We start from the raw sequence: 20,173 nt of genomic DNA, 5'->3' as shown, positions 1-20,173 counted from the left end.
GTCTCCAAAAGGGGGTCTGCGGTGGCACAGCAGGGCTTTGCCAAATATCATTTGATCTCTGCTGTTTCATGCTCAAGTCAATTAGATTTTAGTTTCTACAATGCAAGAGACATTCCATTCCCGCCCTGAGACATCGAAGCTTCTCTCTGAACGCTGCAGAAGCCATGGATCTGCAGACCTCGCCCCTGGGCAGATGAGCTCTATATTTAGCCATTCTTTTAGGGGGTGTAGAGTTTCTCTGAGAGGGACGGTCGCACCTCAAGGGTGGTTGACACGTCTCAGCCCCTTACACCCCCATGCCCAACTAAGCGAGCAAAGCTGCCGCTCAGGTTACGCGGCTCTGTTCTGACACGGGTTCAGTTCCTCAAATCTCTGGGATTGCAGGTGCAATTACACTCCACATAGAGCAAGACTGACCTCGGATCAGCTGGAAGGAACACTGAGGAGTCCAGCGTTTAAAAAAAGCTGTCGTATGGGCCAAGCATTGTCCATCAGCCCTTGAGAAAGTATGAGCCTTATTTGGATTTGCCAGAGGGTTTCAAGTGAGAGAAAATGACCCGTCAACTCACTGATCTTTATATGTGAAATACATAGAGGGGTCCAGAAGACTGAGAGCGCTAGTGAAAAAGCTTGTTTTGATTTATGCAATCTGATTTTGATTGCATTTTGATTTTTTTTTTTGTAATTACACCATTTATATATTAAACCATTTGGGAATAATTTAATTCCTTCTCGACTCTCTTCCTTTGCGTGTGACTTAGAATGAATTAAAAAGTAGTTTCACCTGCATTTATTTGATCAAAAATAGGATTTAATAAAAACAGTAATTATGTGAATTATATATATATATATATATATATAAAAATATATAAAATGTAATTTATTCCTGACCAAAGCTGAATTTTTAGCATCATTACTCCAGTCTTCAGTCACATGATCCTTCAGAAATCATTCTAATATGCTGATTTGCTGCTCAAGAAACATTTCTTGCTATTCTTGCTTTACTGTTGTCAATTTAATGCATCCTTGCAGAATGAAAGTATTAATTTCCTTAAAAAAAACCCAACAAAAAACCTTACTGACTCCAAACATTTGAATGACATACATTAAACAAAACTGCAACAAAGCCAGTTTATGAAAAGCTTGTCATCTTAAGTGTTAATATTTTTAAAAACAAAGCACTGATTGATTTAATACTTAATTTCCTTGGTGTACAGCATCCGTTAATACTTAAAACGTGAAACATATGACATTATGAATATGTCATTACTTTGATTAGTGAGGCTGAGTATATAAATGTTATATACTGGTATATAACATTTATACAAATGGTATACAAATGTCTCCCAGAATCAAGACCTGAGGTTACACTTCTGGAATTTTAAAAGAGTGAAAATTTTAAGTTGCTACCCACTGATCGAACTGCTTAATTTGCAAACCCACACACACACAAAAAAAAAGTCATGTTGGTGAATACACAAAGACCTCTGGATTGAGAACTGAATCGTGTTAGTCTATATATTGGTCAGTGAATTGAATTTTCTTTCATTGACTGGTTTGAAATAAAATAAGGCACCCATGGATAAAGGAAGTACAGATAAAAAAAAACACACAAAAAAAACAGACTTTCAAAAGATTTGTACTAAATCATTAACTTGCAGAGTTGTATAGCTCCATCCAGTGGAGACAAATGGTTGTGTCATTCACTTCTAGAAGCCTTGACATTGTTAAAGGTGCAGTAAGCGATTTCTGGACACTGTTGATATTTGAAATCAGCTTAAAGAAAAATACCCCTCCCTTCATTGGTTTGCCCCCAAAATGCACAAACACACAATGCAAGAGTGGATGTCTCTTTATCTTCAGTGACACTCAAAACTGTCCTGTAACTACAACAGCAGCATATCTTTGTTTTGTAAAGCATAGCAAAACTAATGTTACTCACATATGGAGCGGAAACTAGGGATGGGCATTTTTCAAAAATATTGCATTCGAATATTCGTTTATTTAAATGACGTTTAACGAAAAAGACGTTATTTTTTAAGTTAATTTTTTTTTTCACGTTTTTGTCACCATTTCTGAACAAGCTTACAATTAGGCAATATACACAACAAGCTTACAATATGTTAAAGTTTTCTTTTAGTTGAAAACATTAAACAGTAGGCCTATGTGTAAACAAAAAATATAAAAAACAAAAGCATTAATAAAAGCATGCTTAAGCAGCGCGAACGAAAAAAAAAAAAGCCTAATAAAGCAGATTGCGCCAGATATCGTACAGCACGTACACACACACTCGAGTCAGCATATGATTATCGTGTTTATATTGTTTCACGTTTTTATTGAGAAAAACAATATCCACATGCAGGGGCGCCGCCAGCAATTTATGCTCGAGTGAGAAAAGGCGCTTCGCTGACAGACGCTTCAGAGACACAAAGATAACGGTGTTCTAAGTTTCTAACAGCACTTTGCATTTTCTGTTCTTAAACCGGTCTCCCTCAATGAAACCTAAAGGAAGTATATGTCTCAATCATTTTGCTATAAGATAAGTTATCATTTCGGATCACGCGGGGTCCAGCTGCGCTTACCTGCAGTCGTGAATGCAGTGTTGGACACTGGACAGCAGTCTTTCCTCATTCGACTGTTTGGATTTCATGTGATTTCTCATTGTGTTGATATTATAACTCAGATTAATTAATTAATTTGATCAAAACTAATTCCATTTAGTAAGATCATTTTCAAGTAATTCCAAACTTCGCGAGGCAGACGACAACATTATGTGATCAAATACACACAACTTGTTAACACTCCACAGCGCCACCCAGTGCATTTAATTATAAATGCGAGTTAGTGCTTGGGATTTATCATGGATTCACTGCATTTACGGCCAGCAAAGCAACGTAGTAAAATTCGAATAGTATTTTATTTTTCCAATAATAATTACAGATCGAATATTAGAAAATTCGTGTACATCCCTAGCGGAAACATCGACGTCTGTTTTCAGGCCTTCCCGCTTCGGTCTCGCCAGCGCTGGAAAGCCTTTCTAATATTACCAAGGGTCCTAAAGCTAGCCTGATCCTAACCCTTCTTTTTCCAGCAATACTCCCCTGACCTTTTCTCTATTGTAATGTTCACAGCCAGCTCTCTTTTGTCTTTCTTCAAATATCCCTCTCTCCTCCCCCATCATGAGTGGACACGCCCCCTACTGCTGATTGGCTACAAGTGAGTTCTGCAGCTCGGTCCGATCCACTTTCAACAGCGTTTCTCAGAAATCGCTATTACCGCACCTTTAATGTGATGCGAGAATGACAACAAAGATAAAAATACTCTTTTTCTTATTTTTATTGCTGTGCAGATGAAAATATTAACAGATTGTTCCACCATTAAAAAAAAAAAAAAAAAAATCATTTTTGCAGCACATCCTCTGATATCACTACTAGTATTATCAAGAAATAAAAAAGACATTACTAATACAGAAAGCAAAGCATTGAAGGAATAGTTCACTCAATTTTTAATGATCCCATGATTAACTCACTCTCAAGCCATCCTAGGTGTGTATGCATTTCCTCTTTCAGCCAAACACAATCAGACTTATATTAAAAAATACCCTGGCTCTTCCAAGCTTTATAATGAGTGAATAGTGCCTGAGTTTTTGAAGCTCATCCATCCATCATCAAAGCAATCCATATGGCTCCAGGGAGGTAATAAATGACTTCTGAAGCGAAGTGACGGATTTTTTAAGAAAAAGATCCATATTTAAAACTTTATAAACTATAATTCATGGCTTCCGGCCATACACGCGAGAGTTGAGTTTCGGCGGAAGAGTGACCTTTGACCTGACATATGATATAGGCGTAGCATAAGCGTAGGAGAGAATTGATGAAAGCAGAAGCGCAGAGAAGTCACGAATTAGAAGTATAAAAATTAAGATTACGATATAAGAGAAGAGGTGCAACGTCACATGTTGGGATTACTTTTATGATGTATGTGCTTTTTGGAGCTTAAACTCAGGCACTATTCAATGGCATTACAAAACTGGGAAAAGCCAGGATTTTTTTTTTAATATAATTCGGTTTGTGTTTGGCTGAATGAAGAAAGTCATATACACCTAGGATGGCTTGAGAGCGAGTAAATAACAGTATTTACATTTTTGGGTTAACTATTCCTTTAAGCTAACTGAAAGCATATTGACACTGTATTTTAGTGTTATCTTGAAGCAGTCATTTTTGTGCAATTAGTTCACAAATTTAAAGAGATGTTAAACTTTACCTTGCTGTCATATCGATATATATTCTAACAAACACATCAAAATAAGTCATTTTCAATGAGTCTTAGTAATACAAATAATACTAACAAACATATACCCATAACATCAAAAATTCACAAAAACAAAATAAGTTCAATCTGTTAAGCATATTTAAAAAGCTTCCCATTATAGTTCCAAAGAACCCTCATCTATAAAGCCTAGATTCCATCCAAAGCATGCAGACGCACAAGCAGAGTGAGACAGTACTATTCCACCATCAGAGGATGCGTTCTTCCAGCTCTAGGAAGCTCAAGCGAAAAAACCTCAGTGATCCGGAACAGTCTGGAAAGAGGCACTTTGAAGTTAGCAAGGGTTTCATTTGCATAATGAATGCCTGGATAGTCGAATGTTTCAAATCAGAGGTGTAGTTACCTTTACAACTCAAAAGCAGGGAACTTGGCTTTAGTTGGCTGCAGCAAGTCAACCAGGAAATAAATTGTTCCTGCCATTCCTTCATGAGACAATATGATAAATAGTGTTTAGTTATTAATTAAACCAGTGTAAAATAAAATGTTTGTCATCCTCACTATTCAGAATTTGAACAAAACATTCACAAACACAAAACATACACAAACATAAAAACCTCACTTCTCATAAATATAAAGATATGATTTTAAAAAATCATTTAACATTTGGGGTCAGTATTTAAATAAATGCTGTTGATTTTTATTTTTTTTTATCAAACAATCCTGAATATAATAAATATATACACACAAATATTTTGCAATATTGCTGTTTTTATTAATGCAACCTTGGTGAGCATAAGAGACCTAAAAAAAACAACGACCTTACCGACCCCAAACTTTTGAACGTTAATGTAAATATACATGTATAATGTTTACTCTACCTTCAAACAATGAGAATGGTGTATCTGGAGTCCGGCAGCCATGTCTTCCATAATTCATGCACCAGTCTCCGAACTGCAGATGAGAAGACATCAAATCCCATCATGCCTCTGTACACACAACAGCCAATGACAGGTCCCCTCCAGACAGCACAATGATTTATCATCGCAGAATATGCTTAAGCATATGCTTATGAATTAACTCCATGACAAAGTTATTTTACTGAAGTACTTACTGAAAAAATGTGACTGACTTCACATGTGAAGAAAAGTCTTGCTTCATATAGGGATTTGCGCTTTAAAAAAAATATTGTAGCTTTCCCTGGAGTTCACTTATAATGCTAGTCAAGGTCTCGTGAATCAAAAATATAATTTCCTATTTCATAAATGAGTACTTCATGAAAATGTATTGCTTGAAAGGCTTTTAAAATAAACTGACTTTTTAAAAAACTTTTATTAGAAAAGTTCAAGACAACTAACATGACACATTCTAAGCTTGAGAGGGGTCAGACTCACCATGCAGGCTCTGTAGAGGTGTTTGAGATCCTGCGTGACCTTGTAAAGGGCCAAGAAGCCATACGCGTTTCCAGCAGCTCCGTGACAGAGACCGTAGCCCTTCTTCACCAAACCCCTCTGCCAGATCACCTCTCCACACTGCAGAGCGTCCTCCAAATACTGCCTCACACCAAACACCTGAGGAGGGACACGGCTTATACAGACTTCTGTTCTGGACACCAATATGACGCTTCCATGCGTTTCCAAACAATGCATTCGGCAGAAAATTATTCACAAGTATGATCTTAAATAAATCTCTAAAATCTCAAATTCTTCCGAGTCCAAATACTTAGAGGCTTCTGTGTAATGTGGTTTACTCACACTTGATGGCACTGTAATACAAACAGTTAAAAACTAGGGCTTATGCTGAACTCAAAAATAAAGAAAACTCACTTTTCACTCACTAGTGAAAGGAAACATTGTCAACTTCATAATTCTGCCCTTTCTAAGGTTTAAGAAAAGCATTACAGTGGCAATGACAGGATTTCACGAGTAGCTTGTGAACACAACAGTGTTTCCTGTGCTGATGTAACTGTGACAGAATAGGACATAACCTACATTAAAGAAAAGCTCTATTCAATCCATGATAAAGCGAAACGAAGGACTTGTTTTTTTTTGTTTTTTCAAAACAAAAAAAAGCACACATGGACTGGTTTTGCAGGAAAAGACAACCAAATCTAGGGCTGCACGATTAATCGAAATTTACATGTAATCGCACTTAAATCGAGATGGCTTATCGCGATTTTGAAATCGCAAAGGCTGCGATTATCTTTTACGCGCAGCTCGTCATTGATGTACGGCTCTGTAAACGCCGCTCCATCTGAACTTATAACGAGCATTTGAAAAAGCAACTAATCTGTAAAATACAAAAGAATTGACTAAAGTGACATTTTTGAAAATAAGGCATTTCCATAACTGACTGATAAAAATGCTAATTTCAACGAAAAAATGTCAGACGTAGGGATTGGTATCGATTCCGGTTCCTGAACGAAGCTTTTTTCTATGCAAATTTTAGGGCATTGCGCGCTGTTGGCATCGAGCCTGGGGAAATGTAGCCACTTCTGATCTTTTCCACATCTTTTCATCTATAGGGGTTGGGATGGTTACACACTACAGCCTCACATGTGAGCCACGTCTCTGGGCGTAACCGGCGTAAACTAGTGTTTTTCCTTGATGCCTCGCCGCAGCCAATCATGCTGCATGCTTATTAACTCACTGATCTTGATGAGATTAACCCCTTAGGTATCGAAATTTGGTACCGAACGACAAGACATTTTTTGATACTCGATAGGGCTGGGAGAAAAAAAAAAGATTCACCTAACTATCGCGATTTTAGTTTTTTTCTTTTACAATTCTAAAATAATTTTTTTAAAATCCAGAATCGATATTAATTCAAATTCAATTGCTTTATTTTTGTCCTTGCTTGTAGATGAGGTTGACAGAAGTTAGCCACTTTCATTCCATAAGAGGATGAAATGTGCAGTTATCTATGAGTGTTGAGCGAAGTAATATCCCAAGTGGACGCGTGGAAGAGACGCGAGACTGAAAGCACTGAAAAGCCCTCGCGCATATGCTGAGATAAGACAATAGAGCTGCACGATTCATTTTTAAAAGACTGATCTCGAATCAAACACCCACGCGATCTTTCAATTTGTCTTTCTATTAAACTTTGAAAAAATATCGCAACATTCAACGCTGTGTTGCTGCTGACCCAGAGAGAGTTGTCATGAAACAGCTGCTCTTTTCAACCTCATAGTATCATTATTTCTGTGATGCAATAGTTAAAATTATCATAGAAGTACTTGGATAAAAGTTTAAAGTTCATATATGAACAATGATGTCTACCATAGCAATCAAAATCAGCTTTTGATAGAAACTTGGTGCTTAAAATAACGCATTTATCGATTACATTGTTTCGCCACTAAGTGGCGACAAGTGACAAAATGTATGTGTTATTGAATCATTTATTTAAGAGAATGTAGTAGGCCTATTGTATGATGCTTCTGAAATAAAAAAAGTAAGAAAGATGTGATGATTTTTTTTTGTAAATAGGACTCATCTTATACATCATGTACAGTCTGTATAAGTGTATGATTTAACTTTTCCCAATGGTCTAGTGTTAAAAACAATTGCAATATCGAATCGCAATTCTTAAAAAAATAAATAATTAAAAACCACATTGCATCGGCACCCAAGTATCGTGATAGTATCGAATCGGGAGATGTATCATCCCAGCCCTAATACTCGATGGTAACGGGCAATTCGGTCGGTGCTAAAAGTATCGAACTCCATACCCATCCCTAGGTAGACGGACTTGGAGGTTTTGGCATCTGAGGTCTTCATATATACACACACACACATCGTGAACACACATATAATTCTGCACTTTTAAAGATTGACAGTTTGAAACTACAGATGACTTAAAACTTCAAAATAATTCACTGACGTGGAGATCTGTACCTTAAAAGCCTGTATCAACATGTAGATAACTCCTGGAGAGCCGTGACACCAGTGCACCAGAAGATCCCGAGAATCACCGACACATGGTGGGTAATTGCCTGATTGAAACTTCAGCTGACACACATAGTTCACACTGGGTTTGACTAGATACGAAAGCCTGTCCTCTGCAACAAACCCAGGCTAAAGAGAGGGAGACAATTAGTTTGTTTGAATGACCAAAATTATAGTTTTTTCCCCCAACAATTGGTTGTTGCCAATTGTATTGTGAGTGTGCTAACCTGCATCAGGTAGTAGTAGATCCCTGACAGGCCATGGGCGGCACCCACATACTCCTCCTGATACCACTCATACATTAGAGGGCTTTGTTCCTGGATCTTGTTCCTCTGAGACTGGGTCTGCCCTGAAGCCATTACAGCATCACAGATCTGAAATAAATGCACACGCATGTTCAAGACAACATACACACTTTCACAACATTTTTCTGTTTTAATATTGAGTCTTGTTAACCTGAAAATATTTTGAGATTGTCAGCCATTCACAAGTTGAATGTTAATTTTCAGTTCCAAAATATATAGCAAGACTTAATTGTATTTTACAATATTTTTTTCAAAATAAAATTCAAAAGCAATAAAGTAATTTATTCCTGTGACGCAAAGCTGAATTTCAGAATCATTACATTATAGAAAGATTATTTATATCAAAAATATTACTGAATCCAAACATTTGAACAGACATGTATACACTGGTCATCTGCCCTACTTTCTACATTTATTACCAGCCATTGAACACTATATCCTTTAAACAAGAAATCATGTAGGCGTGGTTTTATCCATTCGGGTTTGATTGGATTATGAATGTTAGGCTGCAAATCAACTTTTGATATTGAATATGAACAGACATTTTTGATATATTATTTTTCACTGCCTGCATGTTCATGGTTACATCAACAGATGACAAAAGTCAATCAATGAAGTAATTGTATAGACTGAGAAATGCATTACATTTTACTTAAAACTATGACTTTTCTCAATAAGACCAGAGGCATTTATTGATGCAATAAAAATGGTACATTTTGGTCATGTTGAGTATAACTCGTTTTCTTTCATGCATAACTCATATTAGCCATGCATCCTGTGTTAAAATATGATTTCATGCGCTTTTGTTCAGGTTTGAGCCCAAATAAATGTGACTGACCTGTTGAATGTATTGAATGGGGATCTTCTCCTGCTGAAATTGCTGGTTAATGAACATAAGGGAGTAAAGGTAGCCCATTCTCCCATAAAGCAGCTCATCAGGAAGACTGCCCTTCCCCTGCACTACAGACTGGTACAACTGCAGCAGCCTGGAAACATTCGAGCAAATAGATCACAATAAGATCCTCTGGGAATGAAACCCTGTCAAGACACAGGACACAAAAAGAGCTGAGCTGCCCTATAGACCAAAAAAATCCTCCACATTTCACCCTCATCCTGGAATCCTAGTATGAGATTTTTAATGAACACAAGCTCTTGGGAGTTATCCCAGGGCAATTATATTAAAGTAGTATTAAGCTATAAACAAGCCAACAATCCAAAGCATACAACTAAGGCTGGGCGATATGGCCAAAAAAATCATATCTCGTTATTTATTGGATAAATGGCGATATACATCTCGGTACTTTCTACGTTTTTCTATTTGGATAAGAAAATCTGTATTTATTTAAAAAAAAATGTTATTTCACATCCTGCCCAATGATATCCTACAAACAATGTTGATATTGAAACAAATATAGTGAATGTAAGGTAGGCTATACAATATATTATGTGCAAAAATGTGGTTAAAATCACATTACATTGTAACATTACAATCTAAAAACAAAAATAATGCTTTTGTTTTTAAATTGACTAAAAGGCTAAACTAAAAATTAGAAGAAAAAAAAAGCGCAAACTAATTATATTAGCATGCATTTGATTATCCCATTATAATGGTCACTTTCATAAAAAAATATACTTGTACGTTTAAAATTCTACATATTGCTAAAATATTTGCAATAGACAATAAATGTGCAATATGTATTTTAGTCAGAATTATTGCGCTACTATTCTATTGGGCTCCGGCAATTTGGGGCTCGTTCACGGAAGCTTGAATTTAAGCGGAGATTCACTTGCAGAAGCTCGTCCTCTCCCGACAGTGAAATGGACATATTTGTTTTAACATTTACAGATGGAGAATATACCTGTGAAATGTAAGTTAAGCACTGAGGAAAGCACTACATCTCAAATGCATTAAACAGCACAAGTATTTATCAGTATCTGTCAGAGCAAGCTGCTCTAAACTAGTCAACTATATCTTACCAGTTATTTTGAACACCTTAATATAAGTTTGTGTCATGTTTAGGACAAATTGTACTATGTACTGTCACTGCAGCAGCTCACACTGCATCCTCGGCTATTTTTCAGATGTGCTCGTATCAAACTACTGTCTCGATATAAACGGTATTTCCTCATATCGATATATATTTTTTTAAACGATATGGAATATCGTACAAACTCAATATACCGCCCAGCCCTACATACAACACAATACATTAAGACTCAATGTGGACAGCAGACAACAAACAATACATTTTGATAGTTATTCCTTCAATATATCATATATATACTAGACAATATACTAAAGTAAATTATATTTAACTCTACTAATTTATTTAAATATCAAGTTTACATGGGTCAGTGACAAAGGATGTCCGAGAGAAATCCTCTAACGATTGAGTTGGCTAAAGTGCCTCTGCTAATCTTTTCCTTTTTTAAGAAATTCAGTTCTTTAAGCCAACTGATTATTTAGTTGAATACACAAAAACTATCAAAATAAATTTAAATTCAGAAATACTAAGAATTACATTTTTCATACATTTTTGAAAAGCAGACAAAAATAGTATATAATTCATTTTTAATGCGATTATTTAGATGTGTAATTCTAATTTGGAGAGTAATGTCACCGACCCAACACATACACAAAGATGGAGGTAGAGCAGGGTCAGACCTGTTCACACACTCCTCAGCCTCATGGGGTTTCTGGAGGCGATGATAGACCACCGCCGCTATAGCCAGCGGCCCTGCATCCCCGCACAAGAAGGTCACCCAGCGCTGGGTTAAACTCCTCAGACTGTGGTTGACATAGTCCAGGGCCCTCTGGAGGTAAGAGGGATCTCCATAGACACTGTGGAGATGCAGGTAAAGCAGGGCAATGCCTGCAGTTGGGGGAGGGGGACTTAGCAATGCGGGCCACGTAGTTTCATGATATAAAACCATAAACAAGAGTAGTGAACTACAATAAAGCATTTAAAACAAATTCTATAATACAATCAGATTTCAATATATTGGACAAAGTTATACCAGCACATGCCTTAAAGGGATAGTCCACCCAAAAATAGTCAATTTTTTCAGCCTCATGTCGTTCCAAACATGAATGACTTTTCTTCTGCTGAACACAAAAGATGGTATTTTGAATTTGGCATTTTTTGTTCTAACAATGGAAGTTAACTAGAACTGAAACTGTTTAGTTACCAACATTCTTCAAAATACCTTCCTTGTGTTCAGCAGAAGAAACAAATGCATTCTACTACTTATAAGCAACTTTGCAACAGGGTTTGTAGAATAAGTTGACGTGTACTTGCAAAGCTACTTCTAGCAAAGATTAAGATATACAAAGACGATGCACTCGTGTTACTTATGAATGGGAGAAAGTGCAATATGGTTGAAATTCCGCCTTCAGAATAAAAGAACCAATCGTTGACTGATAAAGTCATTGCGTCACTGCAGCGGCCCAGACAAACTGCGTCCGAAAAGGTACTTATTTTGAATAAATATACATGTATGTGTGCAGTGTGAGCAATCAAGAGCATGCAACAGAAGACCGCACACTCTCTCTCTCTATACAGTCAGTTAACGTTAGTAATAAGTTACTCGTTTTACCTTCTTTGTTATTGACATATCCGACCAAACTACAAACTTTCCAGAGATGTGTGAAAAATGGATGTGCACTCGATAAGCTTGCACATCGACAAGCTGTGTCGTGGAGCACTCAATCCACTCCGCATATTTAACTTATTAGCTCACGCACAGCAGCTATATAGGCAGAAATATTTAATTTGTTTCACATTCTATTAATTCGATACATTTACTTCAGACATCCTTCTCTGATAAATCCATTCGGCTCTGTTGTCAGTGATTCTTTGTCAAAAGCATTGTACTGTACACACTGCATGGTATCGGATGTTGGTATCAAAGCATTTTAATGAGTTTGAGTACACGAGCGGAGTATTATATTTATATTGGTGCATCCCTATATTGTTGAATGTCTAAAGTGGTTGAGGTAATAATGACTGCATTTTCATTTTTGGGGTGAACTATCCCTTTAAGCAGCCCCATCTATAGAGGCTGATTCCAATGATATTAAACCATATACAATTTCACTAAACATGCATTAATAATTCTTTTTGTAATACATCTGCAAGTGTGTTCTCACCTGCCCAGCCAGTGTAGCCAGTACAGTCTCTGGGGTCAGCGGTCTTCAGTCCATTCTCCATGATTGCCATAAGCTCACCAATCTTACTGCTTACACAGCTAGCAAAATGCTGGGTCAACTGCACAGAGGAAAAATAAGATTTATAAATCAGATATGATAATGAATACAGGCAAGACAAGAGGGTAAGCTTAGCAGTGTATTACTGTAATTCAGGGAAGGCTATGAATGATTAACATTCATATATACTACGGTATAGCAATTCTTTTTAAGATTACCATAGTATTTGTAAGATTCAGTAGTACTGTGCCGCTTTTTGGAATCACTTACATTTCCCTGCATGTCAAACAGGTCTTGTGCACATCCAGGCCCAGTGTAATCTAGGTAGGGATTCTTTAAGGCCCGTGGTTCAGACATTTTGGAGTGATCTGGGAAAAAAGCACAGATTAAAAACATCAATAGATATAGAGGATAGATGCACTGTCTAAAACAGATAGTTCTGGTCCTTGATTCTGATTGGCTGAGCTGTGTTTGAAGCTACCGTTACGACGGCAGCATAAAATAAAAACATACACCGTGACCTCATTACATCAATATTACTGCGCCACTGCGTCTTTTGAATTGTTTCTGAAGAACTACATTGCTTGAAGGAAGATGCAATTTGTTATCAATATGATGTTTTTTTGTTGCTGCGTGTTTAATAAAAATTTTTTTTTTTATTATGGACAAACCGTTTTATAAAAGCAATATATGCCCCGTGAAGCAGTGGTTTACAGTGAATTTAAATGAGCTAAAGCCGACTTTCCACGATATCAAACATTCGGAGAAGCAAGAAGAGAGATGCCAGCCGATTACTTCCCAAATACGTAGCGAAAAACATTGTTTTTACATAAAGTGTGGTAATGAACAGTCGCGCCAATATAACCAAGTTATAAGCGGAGTCATTTCGATTTAATTCTACATTTAGCTCTTAATTCGAGCTTTGTAGTCTTACTGATAAATCACCAAGACAGGTCAAACATTTTCATGATACCGTACAAAGACATTGATTTCCGAAATGGTTTTTGTTCGGCTCAGCCATCGCTGTTAACGGAAAAAAAGTTTATCCTGCGTGGGCCAATCCGGAAGTTAAAACCCGGAAGTGTGACATTGGCCAAAAGAAATACGTGCTGCTTACGCGTGCGGCGTGAAACAGGCTTCAAGGCCTTTCGCATGAATACGCACAGGCCCGTTACACAATAGCAAGATGGAGATTATTCCATCTTTGCTTAATTATCCGCTTAATAAAACTGCAATAATTTATTTGTGAATAATTATTTATGAAATAAAACTGAGGTCTAGAAATACACGAACCCTTCTTCACTCTCGAGCGATACGAGGCTAATAGTAGCAAAAGCACAGAAAAAATATATATGCAGGTTATACATTTGTTAATCAAATGCGGTCTAACAAAATAACTTCAAAAACAACGTTTTTTCCATAACAGCGAACATACCGTGAATGAGTGCGCTGTAGAATTCTTCACGTCTGATCACTAACGACGTCCGGTTCTTGAACAAATGGTTCTTTTGAACCGGTTCTTTTTAGTGAACTGGTCGAACTAGTTCACGAAATCGGAGTGAACCGTTCAAAACGGCTCGAGTCTCGAGTAAGCACTGATTCACAAGTTACTGAAGTTACTCACTTTCGGTCGTGCCTAACAATCACTCCGACTCGAAATAAACCACTATATGTGACTCCAACAGTATAGTGAACTGAGATGTGCTGTGCAGAGAGAACTGATGAGCGCGAACTGATGAAACCGAGCATGCGTGCGCTGCTCGAGTCAGGACAGACAGGAAGCTCTGCTTATATGACTCCCTGCAGCCATCTGGTGTTCAGGAGGTTTACTACACTATTTAGCTGAGGCCACAAAGTGAGATTAAATATAGGAAATAACTTTTTATTTATATTTTGAGATTTTCATTGCATTAGGTAGTAAAGCCAAAGTTACACTTTCAAAATGTTATGTAGCCTAAACTGCGATCCTCAATAAGAAATTTAAGAAGCATTGCTTCTATTATTGTAATTCAGTGCAAATATGTAAAAGTAACAACCTAGATAATCAATCATTGAAACTAGAATGCCACATTCGATTATGTGCGCATATATATATATATATATATATATATATATATATATAGCTACAGTTTCTCGCTTCTCAATCAAGAAGGTATTAAAAATAATAGTAAAGTAGACATTTGTATACAATCATTTATATGCTTAATTATTTGAAGAATATAAAATGAATTTGAATATGTATTATCTGATTTGCTCTAACATCCTTGCAGAGTCTAATCATAACTTAAATAATTCATGAGGGACTGAATGATATGATGGATCCTGAATCACTGTGATCATGCCATGGCGATGGAGCTCTGATCTGATAGGCTGATGTTCAGCATGCATCAAGAAGACATGCGCATATGCATGTTCCATGTTATCCAACATTACCCTGACCTTCTTCGTGATTTTTAAAAGTCATTTAATAGATCAAACAATTGTTAGTGTTTGAATGTCTCAGATAAGGCAACACACTCAAAACAAATCCTCAGTTTTGAAAGAAACTTAAGTTGAAAAGAAAAAATAGTTTCATTTTTCATCAAATTATTATAAATTTTAGACTTTTCCAGACCTGAAAAATCACTATCCCATAGGAACCATGCATTATCTTTCAGTTTAAGAAGTGCCTATAACTAGGGATGCACCGATTGGGAAATTCTGGGCCGATACCGATACCGATGTTTAACATAACAACTTGGCCGATGGCCGATGCCGATGTTTTTTCTTTTTGTTATTTATTCCTTCTTTTATGCCACGGAAACATACAAGTCTTTCGGCTCTTGATCACACTATCCTAGAATGAGCACAAATTCAATCAGACCAATTTCTGAAACAAAAACAACCTTTAATGTCCTTTCTGGTTGACCTTTCTGGTTGACATTATAACCTTATTTATGACAAGTTCTTTTCTGAAAAATAACATTCAAAAACCTTTGACTGCTAACTCTAATCAATGAAAAGATTGTTTCAGTACATTGCCCAACAAAATTATTTGAGTGGTTTTAGCCTGATAAACAAAAACTTACTCAATGAGATTATTTTCATGGCCCAATAAAAAATATTTTTCTGATAAATAAAATAAAAAACATCAAGTGTAAATGCAAAAACAAGTGAAATAAATAAATTATGTTATTCAAATAAATAAATTGTTATTCATAAATACAAACATAAATAGGGCTATCTTTCACCTTGTGTATTTCTCATACAGAATAAAACATTACAGTGTTTCAGAACTCACAGGCTGGAACATGGGGCATCTTATAAAACAAAAACAGTACCTCCACTTCTGATCATTAATGACATAAGTCACCTGCTGTATCTCTGGCCTACTTCTTAATAAGATGCATGTTTTTCTTTACAAAGATAAGCATCTCTGCCTTGTCACAGCAAAGCCTATTTCTCTTTTCATCCAAGACATGAGACACAGAGCTGAATAACCGCTCACTCTCTGTGCTAGTGCATGGCGCACTAAGGTATTTGCGTGCCATTTGTGCGAGTTCTGGAAAACGCAGGTGGTTATTTCTCCAATAAAAGGCTGGTCATCTAAAGCGATGAACTCCATCACCTTGTTTGTTATTTGTTTCGCTTTGGCGCTGTCGGAAGGCAGCTGTTTGGCTTTCTCTTGGTTTGCGCTTTCTTGGCGGCTTCATTTTTCCGTTGTTGGTCAGCTTGCAGGTAATCGCCGTACACCGCCTCGTGCCTGCTTCTCAAATGTCCAATGACTGTAAAATATTGCCGCACGACCGCCATCTTCTTTGTTTAATCTAAGTTACTGAGGACGGAGAGTGCGCGGGCGCCCTCTTCCGTCTCGGCATCTCCCCGCGCCCAAATAAAAAGAGGGAAAAAGTTTCTCCTGAGCACAGCGTTCATGACACATAATAATCATCGGCGAATGTCATTTTTATTTCCCGATGGCCGATGGCAGTTAACGAGGCAAATATCGGCCGTTACCGATGTTCAGCCGATGCATCGGTGCATCCCTACCTATAACGTGTGGAATATTTTTCTGTATACTTGTATCACTTGGTCATCAAATGATGGAGATGCATGAATAGAGCTGACAATAAAAGCCCTTTGATGTATTTTAAAATCTCTGTGGTATTTATGCATCTATTATTATAGAGATCAACCAATAATCATTTTGAATTATTTAAGCATTTTCCCATAACCGGGTATCGGTTTTGTAACATCGGATTCACCAATCTTTTGGGCGTTTTGCCATGAAAGCATTGTGTCTGAGGGAAGATGAGTCAACAACGCTTCTAAAAGGTCAAATAACTTGCCTCCCTTTAATTAGTTCCTTTTATTTAACATAACAGCCATTAATGCACAAATGACATATGTTTGGACTATCAGTGCCGCTGCTGACGTGTATCTGGTGCGTCCGTGTATTCGGGTTCAAATAAATATGGCTGGGCAAAAAAATGCAAGTCTTCCTCTGTGTGGAAATCCTTATGTTTGCGAAGATTGTTTTGTTTACAGCGTGCGTCTCCCTCAGACTGTGAACGAAGCTCGGGCGCACCAGATACACGTCAGCAGCGTCTTACGTCAGCAGCGTCACTGAACGCGGCTTGACAACAGAACCGAAAGACAATACAATGCTGAATAAAGTCGTAGTTTTTGTTATTTTTGGACCAAAATGCATTTTCGATGCTTCAAAACATTCTAACTAACCCACTGATGTCCCATAATGTCCCAAAGCTTATTCTGCTACACACTCAAAAGTATGTACTTTATCTTCACAAAAAGAGTACATAGGCCACATTAAGAGCTTAGTATAGTGGAAAAAGGTTGTTGCTTATTGGTATTGAATTGGATAATCGAAGGTCAACAGCAAAGACATTGGTTAATAAAGTGAGATTAAATACATAAAGTATAATTTTGTTATTTAATTTTTGCAGGTTTGCATAATATTCTGAGTTTGCATTTCACTGCTTTTATTCATTTTGATGAATACTGAATCTGTTTTTGTGCAAGTGAGATGAGTAAATTCCTGCTTGCATTTAGACGTGACAATAAGCATCATGTTTACAGAGCGCACAACGCCTCTGCATTTACTCACGATTACTTCCAACATGGGGACAGGAGAGCTGTCAGTCAAGAAAGTAACTTGCTTATTTGAAAAAGTAACTCAGATATTATATATTTTGTTGTAAATTTAAAAAGTAATGCGTTTCTTTACTAGTTACTTGAAAAAAGAAATGTGATTACTTAACTCGCGTTACTTGTAATGTTTCCCCCAACACTGGAAATGCAATCCACACCTTTTCTTAATCCGCCTGCAGGAAAGAAAAAGCACAAGTGAGTCAATTGTACTATATATCAGTTGTTTCTCTGAGACGGCAAAAGGAGAGAAAAAAAGAGAGATTTACTTATGTTTCCTCGTGTATCTCCTCAGTTTCAGTTCAGTTTTCATGGCTCAGATTTGCCAAGATCGCTGGGATCACAAGACAGAGATTTCTCAACAAATTTTCACAAGATCAAATGAGATGTTTCACGTTTTTGCTCTGTATTCTATTGTCTCCTTAATCCCAACGAAAAAAATGTGTTGGTTGTATACTGTTAGTAAAATTTCAAAATGAACACTGAACACTGTTATACTTCTCAAACAGTACATAATCTCTGGATCAAAACACAGGCAAAGAAGAAGCACAAACAAGCAATGGAAGCATTGCTTATGCACATGTAAAATAATGCGATATATTATAATGTCATGTATGTGTACTCAAGAGGCCTGGGAGAAGGTTAGGAAGGCTCAGTACAATGGGATGGTTTTCAAAATGCTAGTTGTGGTTTATTTTAGAAGTGGCAGCTCACAAGGTGCAGTCCACATGAAGTACAACCCCCCACCCCTCCCCTCCCCTCCGGCTAAAAAATACCTATAGTGGCACATCCTCAAAGTTATCAGCATGTCTCCCCTCAGACATGTTCAATCATTTGCACAGCATATTCAGGATGCAACATTCCCCTCAAACCTGATCAGACAATGGTTTAAAGGAGAACTCCGGCGCAAAATGAACCTTTGGTCTAATTACACATTGGTACCTAGTCAACCGTTATCTGAGATTTGTTTTCATGATTATCGAATGTAAATAGTTTTATCTCTAAAAACAGTTTAGCCTATAAAGCTAGTATAACGCTAGTATATTGGGCATAGATCAATGACAAATAAAAATCGCTTGTTAATACCACTAACAAGGCTCAAAATAGCCCCACACTAACACGGTAGCATAATGAGGGTCCCTACCTTCAAACCGAAGCATTGAGAACTTTGTCAGTGTCCAGACAGTTTAATAAGAAGATATTTAATACATACAGTCAACTTCGCGTATACAGGCAGAAGCCATCTTTGAAATACAGTCTCTACCAGTCGATCTACGAACGCCGATCCACGTGCGCTGGTGAGATGTGAACGAGCTATAGGCTAAGTTGTGATAAGGTGAGCGCGAACAGCAGGCTTGGATCGGCGTTCGTAGATCGACTGGTAGAGACTGTATTTCAAAGATGGCTTCTGCCTGTATACGCGAAGTTGACTGTATGTATTAAATATCTTCTTATTAAACTGTCTGGACACTGACAAAGTTCTCAATGCTTCGGTTTGAAGGTAGGGACCCTCATTATGCTACCGTGTTAGTGTGGGGCTATTTTGAGCCTTGTTAGTGGTATTAACAAGCGATTTTTATTTGTCATTGATCTATGCCCAATATAGTAGCGTTATACTAGCTTTATAGGCTAAACTGTTTTTAGAGATAAAACTATTTACATTCGATAATCATGAAAACAAATCTCAGATAACGGTTGACTAGGTACCAATGTGTAATTAGACCAAAGGTTCATTTTGCGCCGGAGTTCTCCTTTAAATACCCAAGTTTCCCGCCAAACACTAGTGGGACAAACCATTGTCACGGGGTGGAACCTTTCCCCGTAACACTCACTGAATTCCACAGCAAAACATTGGCACATAAATATAACTATGTGCAAGAACCCATTTCTGACATGCAATAATCATAATACAAACATGCATAACATACAACCACAAATTCAAAAATGTAACACCTCATAGCACTCATGACTCTCCATCGTGAAACATGGTACGTTCTGGCTATGGCACTACCAGAACCCACCTTCAAAACACTGCCTCGGACAGGTAAGATCTAACATGTATAATCTGCTAATACAATAAAGAAATCATTTAAAACAAACAATGGCTCTCTATCATCAGTCAAAACAATAACACGTTGAACACTTAATGTAGAATTGTCCATCCACATATACATTGTCAACATATAAAATACTAAACTATTCCTGCAATTAGCACACCAAGTAAATTCAATATATATATATATATATATATATATATATATATATATATTATTATTATTTTTTTGCAGATAGTACAAGTAACCAAC

The 20,173-nt window shown here is 37.0% G+C and overlaps 1 protein-coding gene across 2 annotated transcripts; it reads right to left on the bottom strand.

The window, feature by feature from the left end:
* Positions 1-4,213: 4,213 nt before the first annotated feature.
* Positions 4,214-14,487, bottom strand: lancl1 (LanC antibiotic synthetase component C-like 1 (bacterial)). 2 transcript variants are annotated; one of them, XM_056258711.1, is made up of 11 exons: positions 14,158-14,487; positions 12,993-13,090; positions 12,666-12,783; positions 11,181-11,388; positions 9,354-9,501; positions 8,438-8,584; positions 8,160-8,339; positions 5,661-5,837; positions 5,148-5,220; positions 4,673-4,751; positions 4,214-4,582 (listed from the first exon to the last, which is right to left on the bottom strand). In XM_056258711.1, exons 2-10 carry the CDS (start codon positions 13,077-13,079, stop codon positions 4,675-4,677), a joined length of 1,215 nt encoding a protein of 404 aa, XP_056114686.1. In that variant the 5' UTR covers positions 13,080-13,090; positions 14,158-14,487; the 3' UTR covers positions 4,214-4,582; positions 4,673-4,674. The 2 variants fall into 2 exon arrangements, with proteins under 2 accessions (XP_056114686.1, XP_056114687.1); XM_056258712.1 differs by having other exon boundaries at positions 14,347-14,484.
* Between the last annotated feature and the right edge of the window lie 5,686 nt (positions 14,488-20,173).

The sequence above is a fragment of the Rhinichthys klamathensis genome, unplaced genomic scaffold, assembly GCF_029890125.1.
Source record: "Rhinichthys klamathensis goyatoka isolate OS25496 unplaced genomic scaffold, OSU_Roscu_1.1 h1tg000157l_1, whole genome shotgun sequence".
Taxonomy (NCBI): Eukaryota; Metazoa; Chordata; class Actinopteri; order Cypriniformes; family Leuciscidae; genus Rhinichthys; species Rhinichthys klamathensis.
The sequence above is the reverse complement of the archived record's forward strand: the minus strand, read 5'-3'. Positions and strand labels throughout refer to the sequence as shown.

Excerpts from the sequence above, each read along its gene's own strand:
- lancl1 (XM_056258711.1), bottom strand. The coding sequence starts at position 13,079 with ATGTCTGAACCACGGGCCTTAAAGAATCCCTACCTAGATTACACTGGG. Across the intron at positions 9,502-11,180 it reads GCTGAGGAGTGTGTGAACAG|GCTGCTGCAGTTGTACCAGT; the intron begins GTCTGACCCTGC and ends GAATGTTTCCAG. Across the intron at positions 5,221-5,660 it reads ACCTCTACAGAGCCTGCATG|TTCGGAGACTGGTGCATGAA; the intron begins GTGAGTCTGACC and ends TCTCATCTGCAG.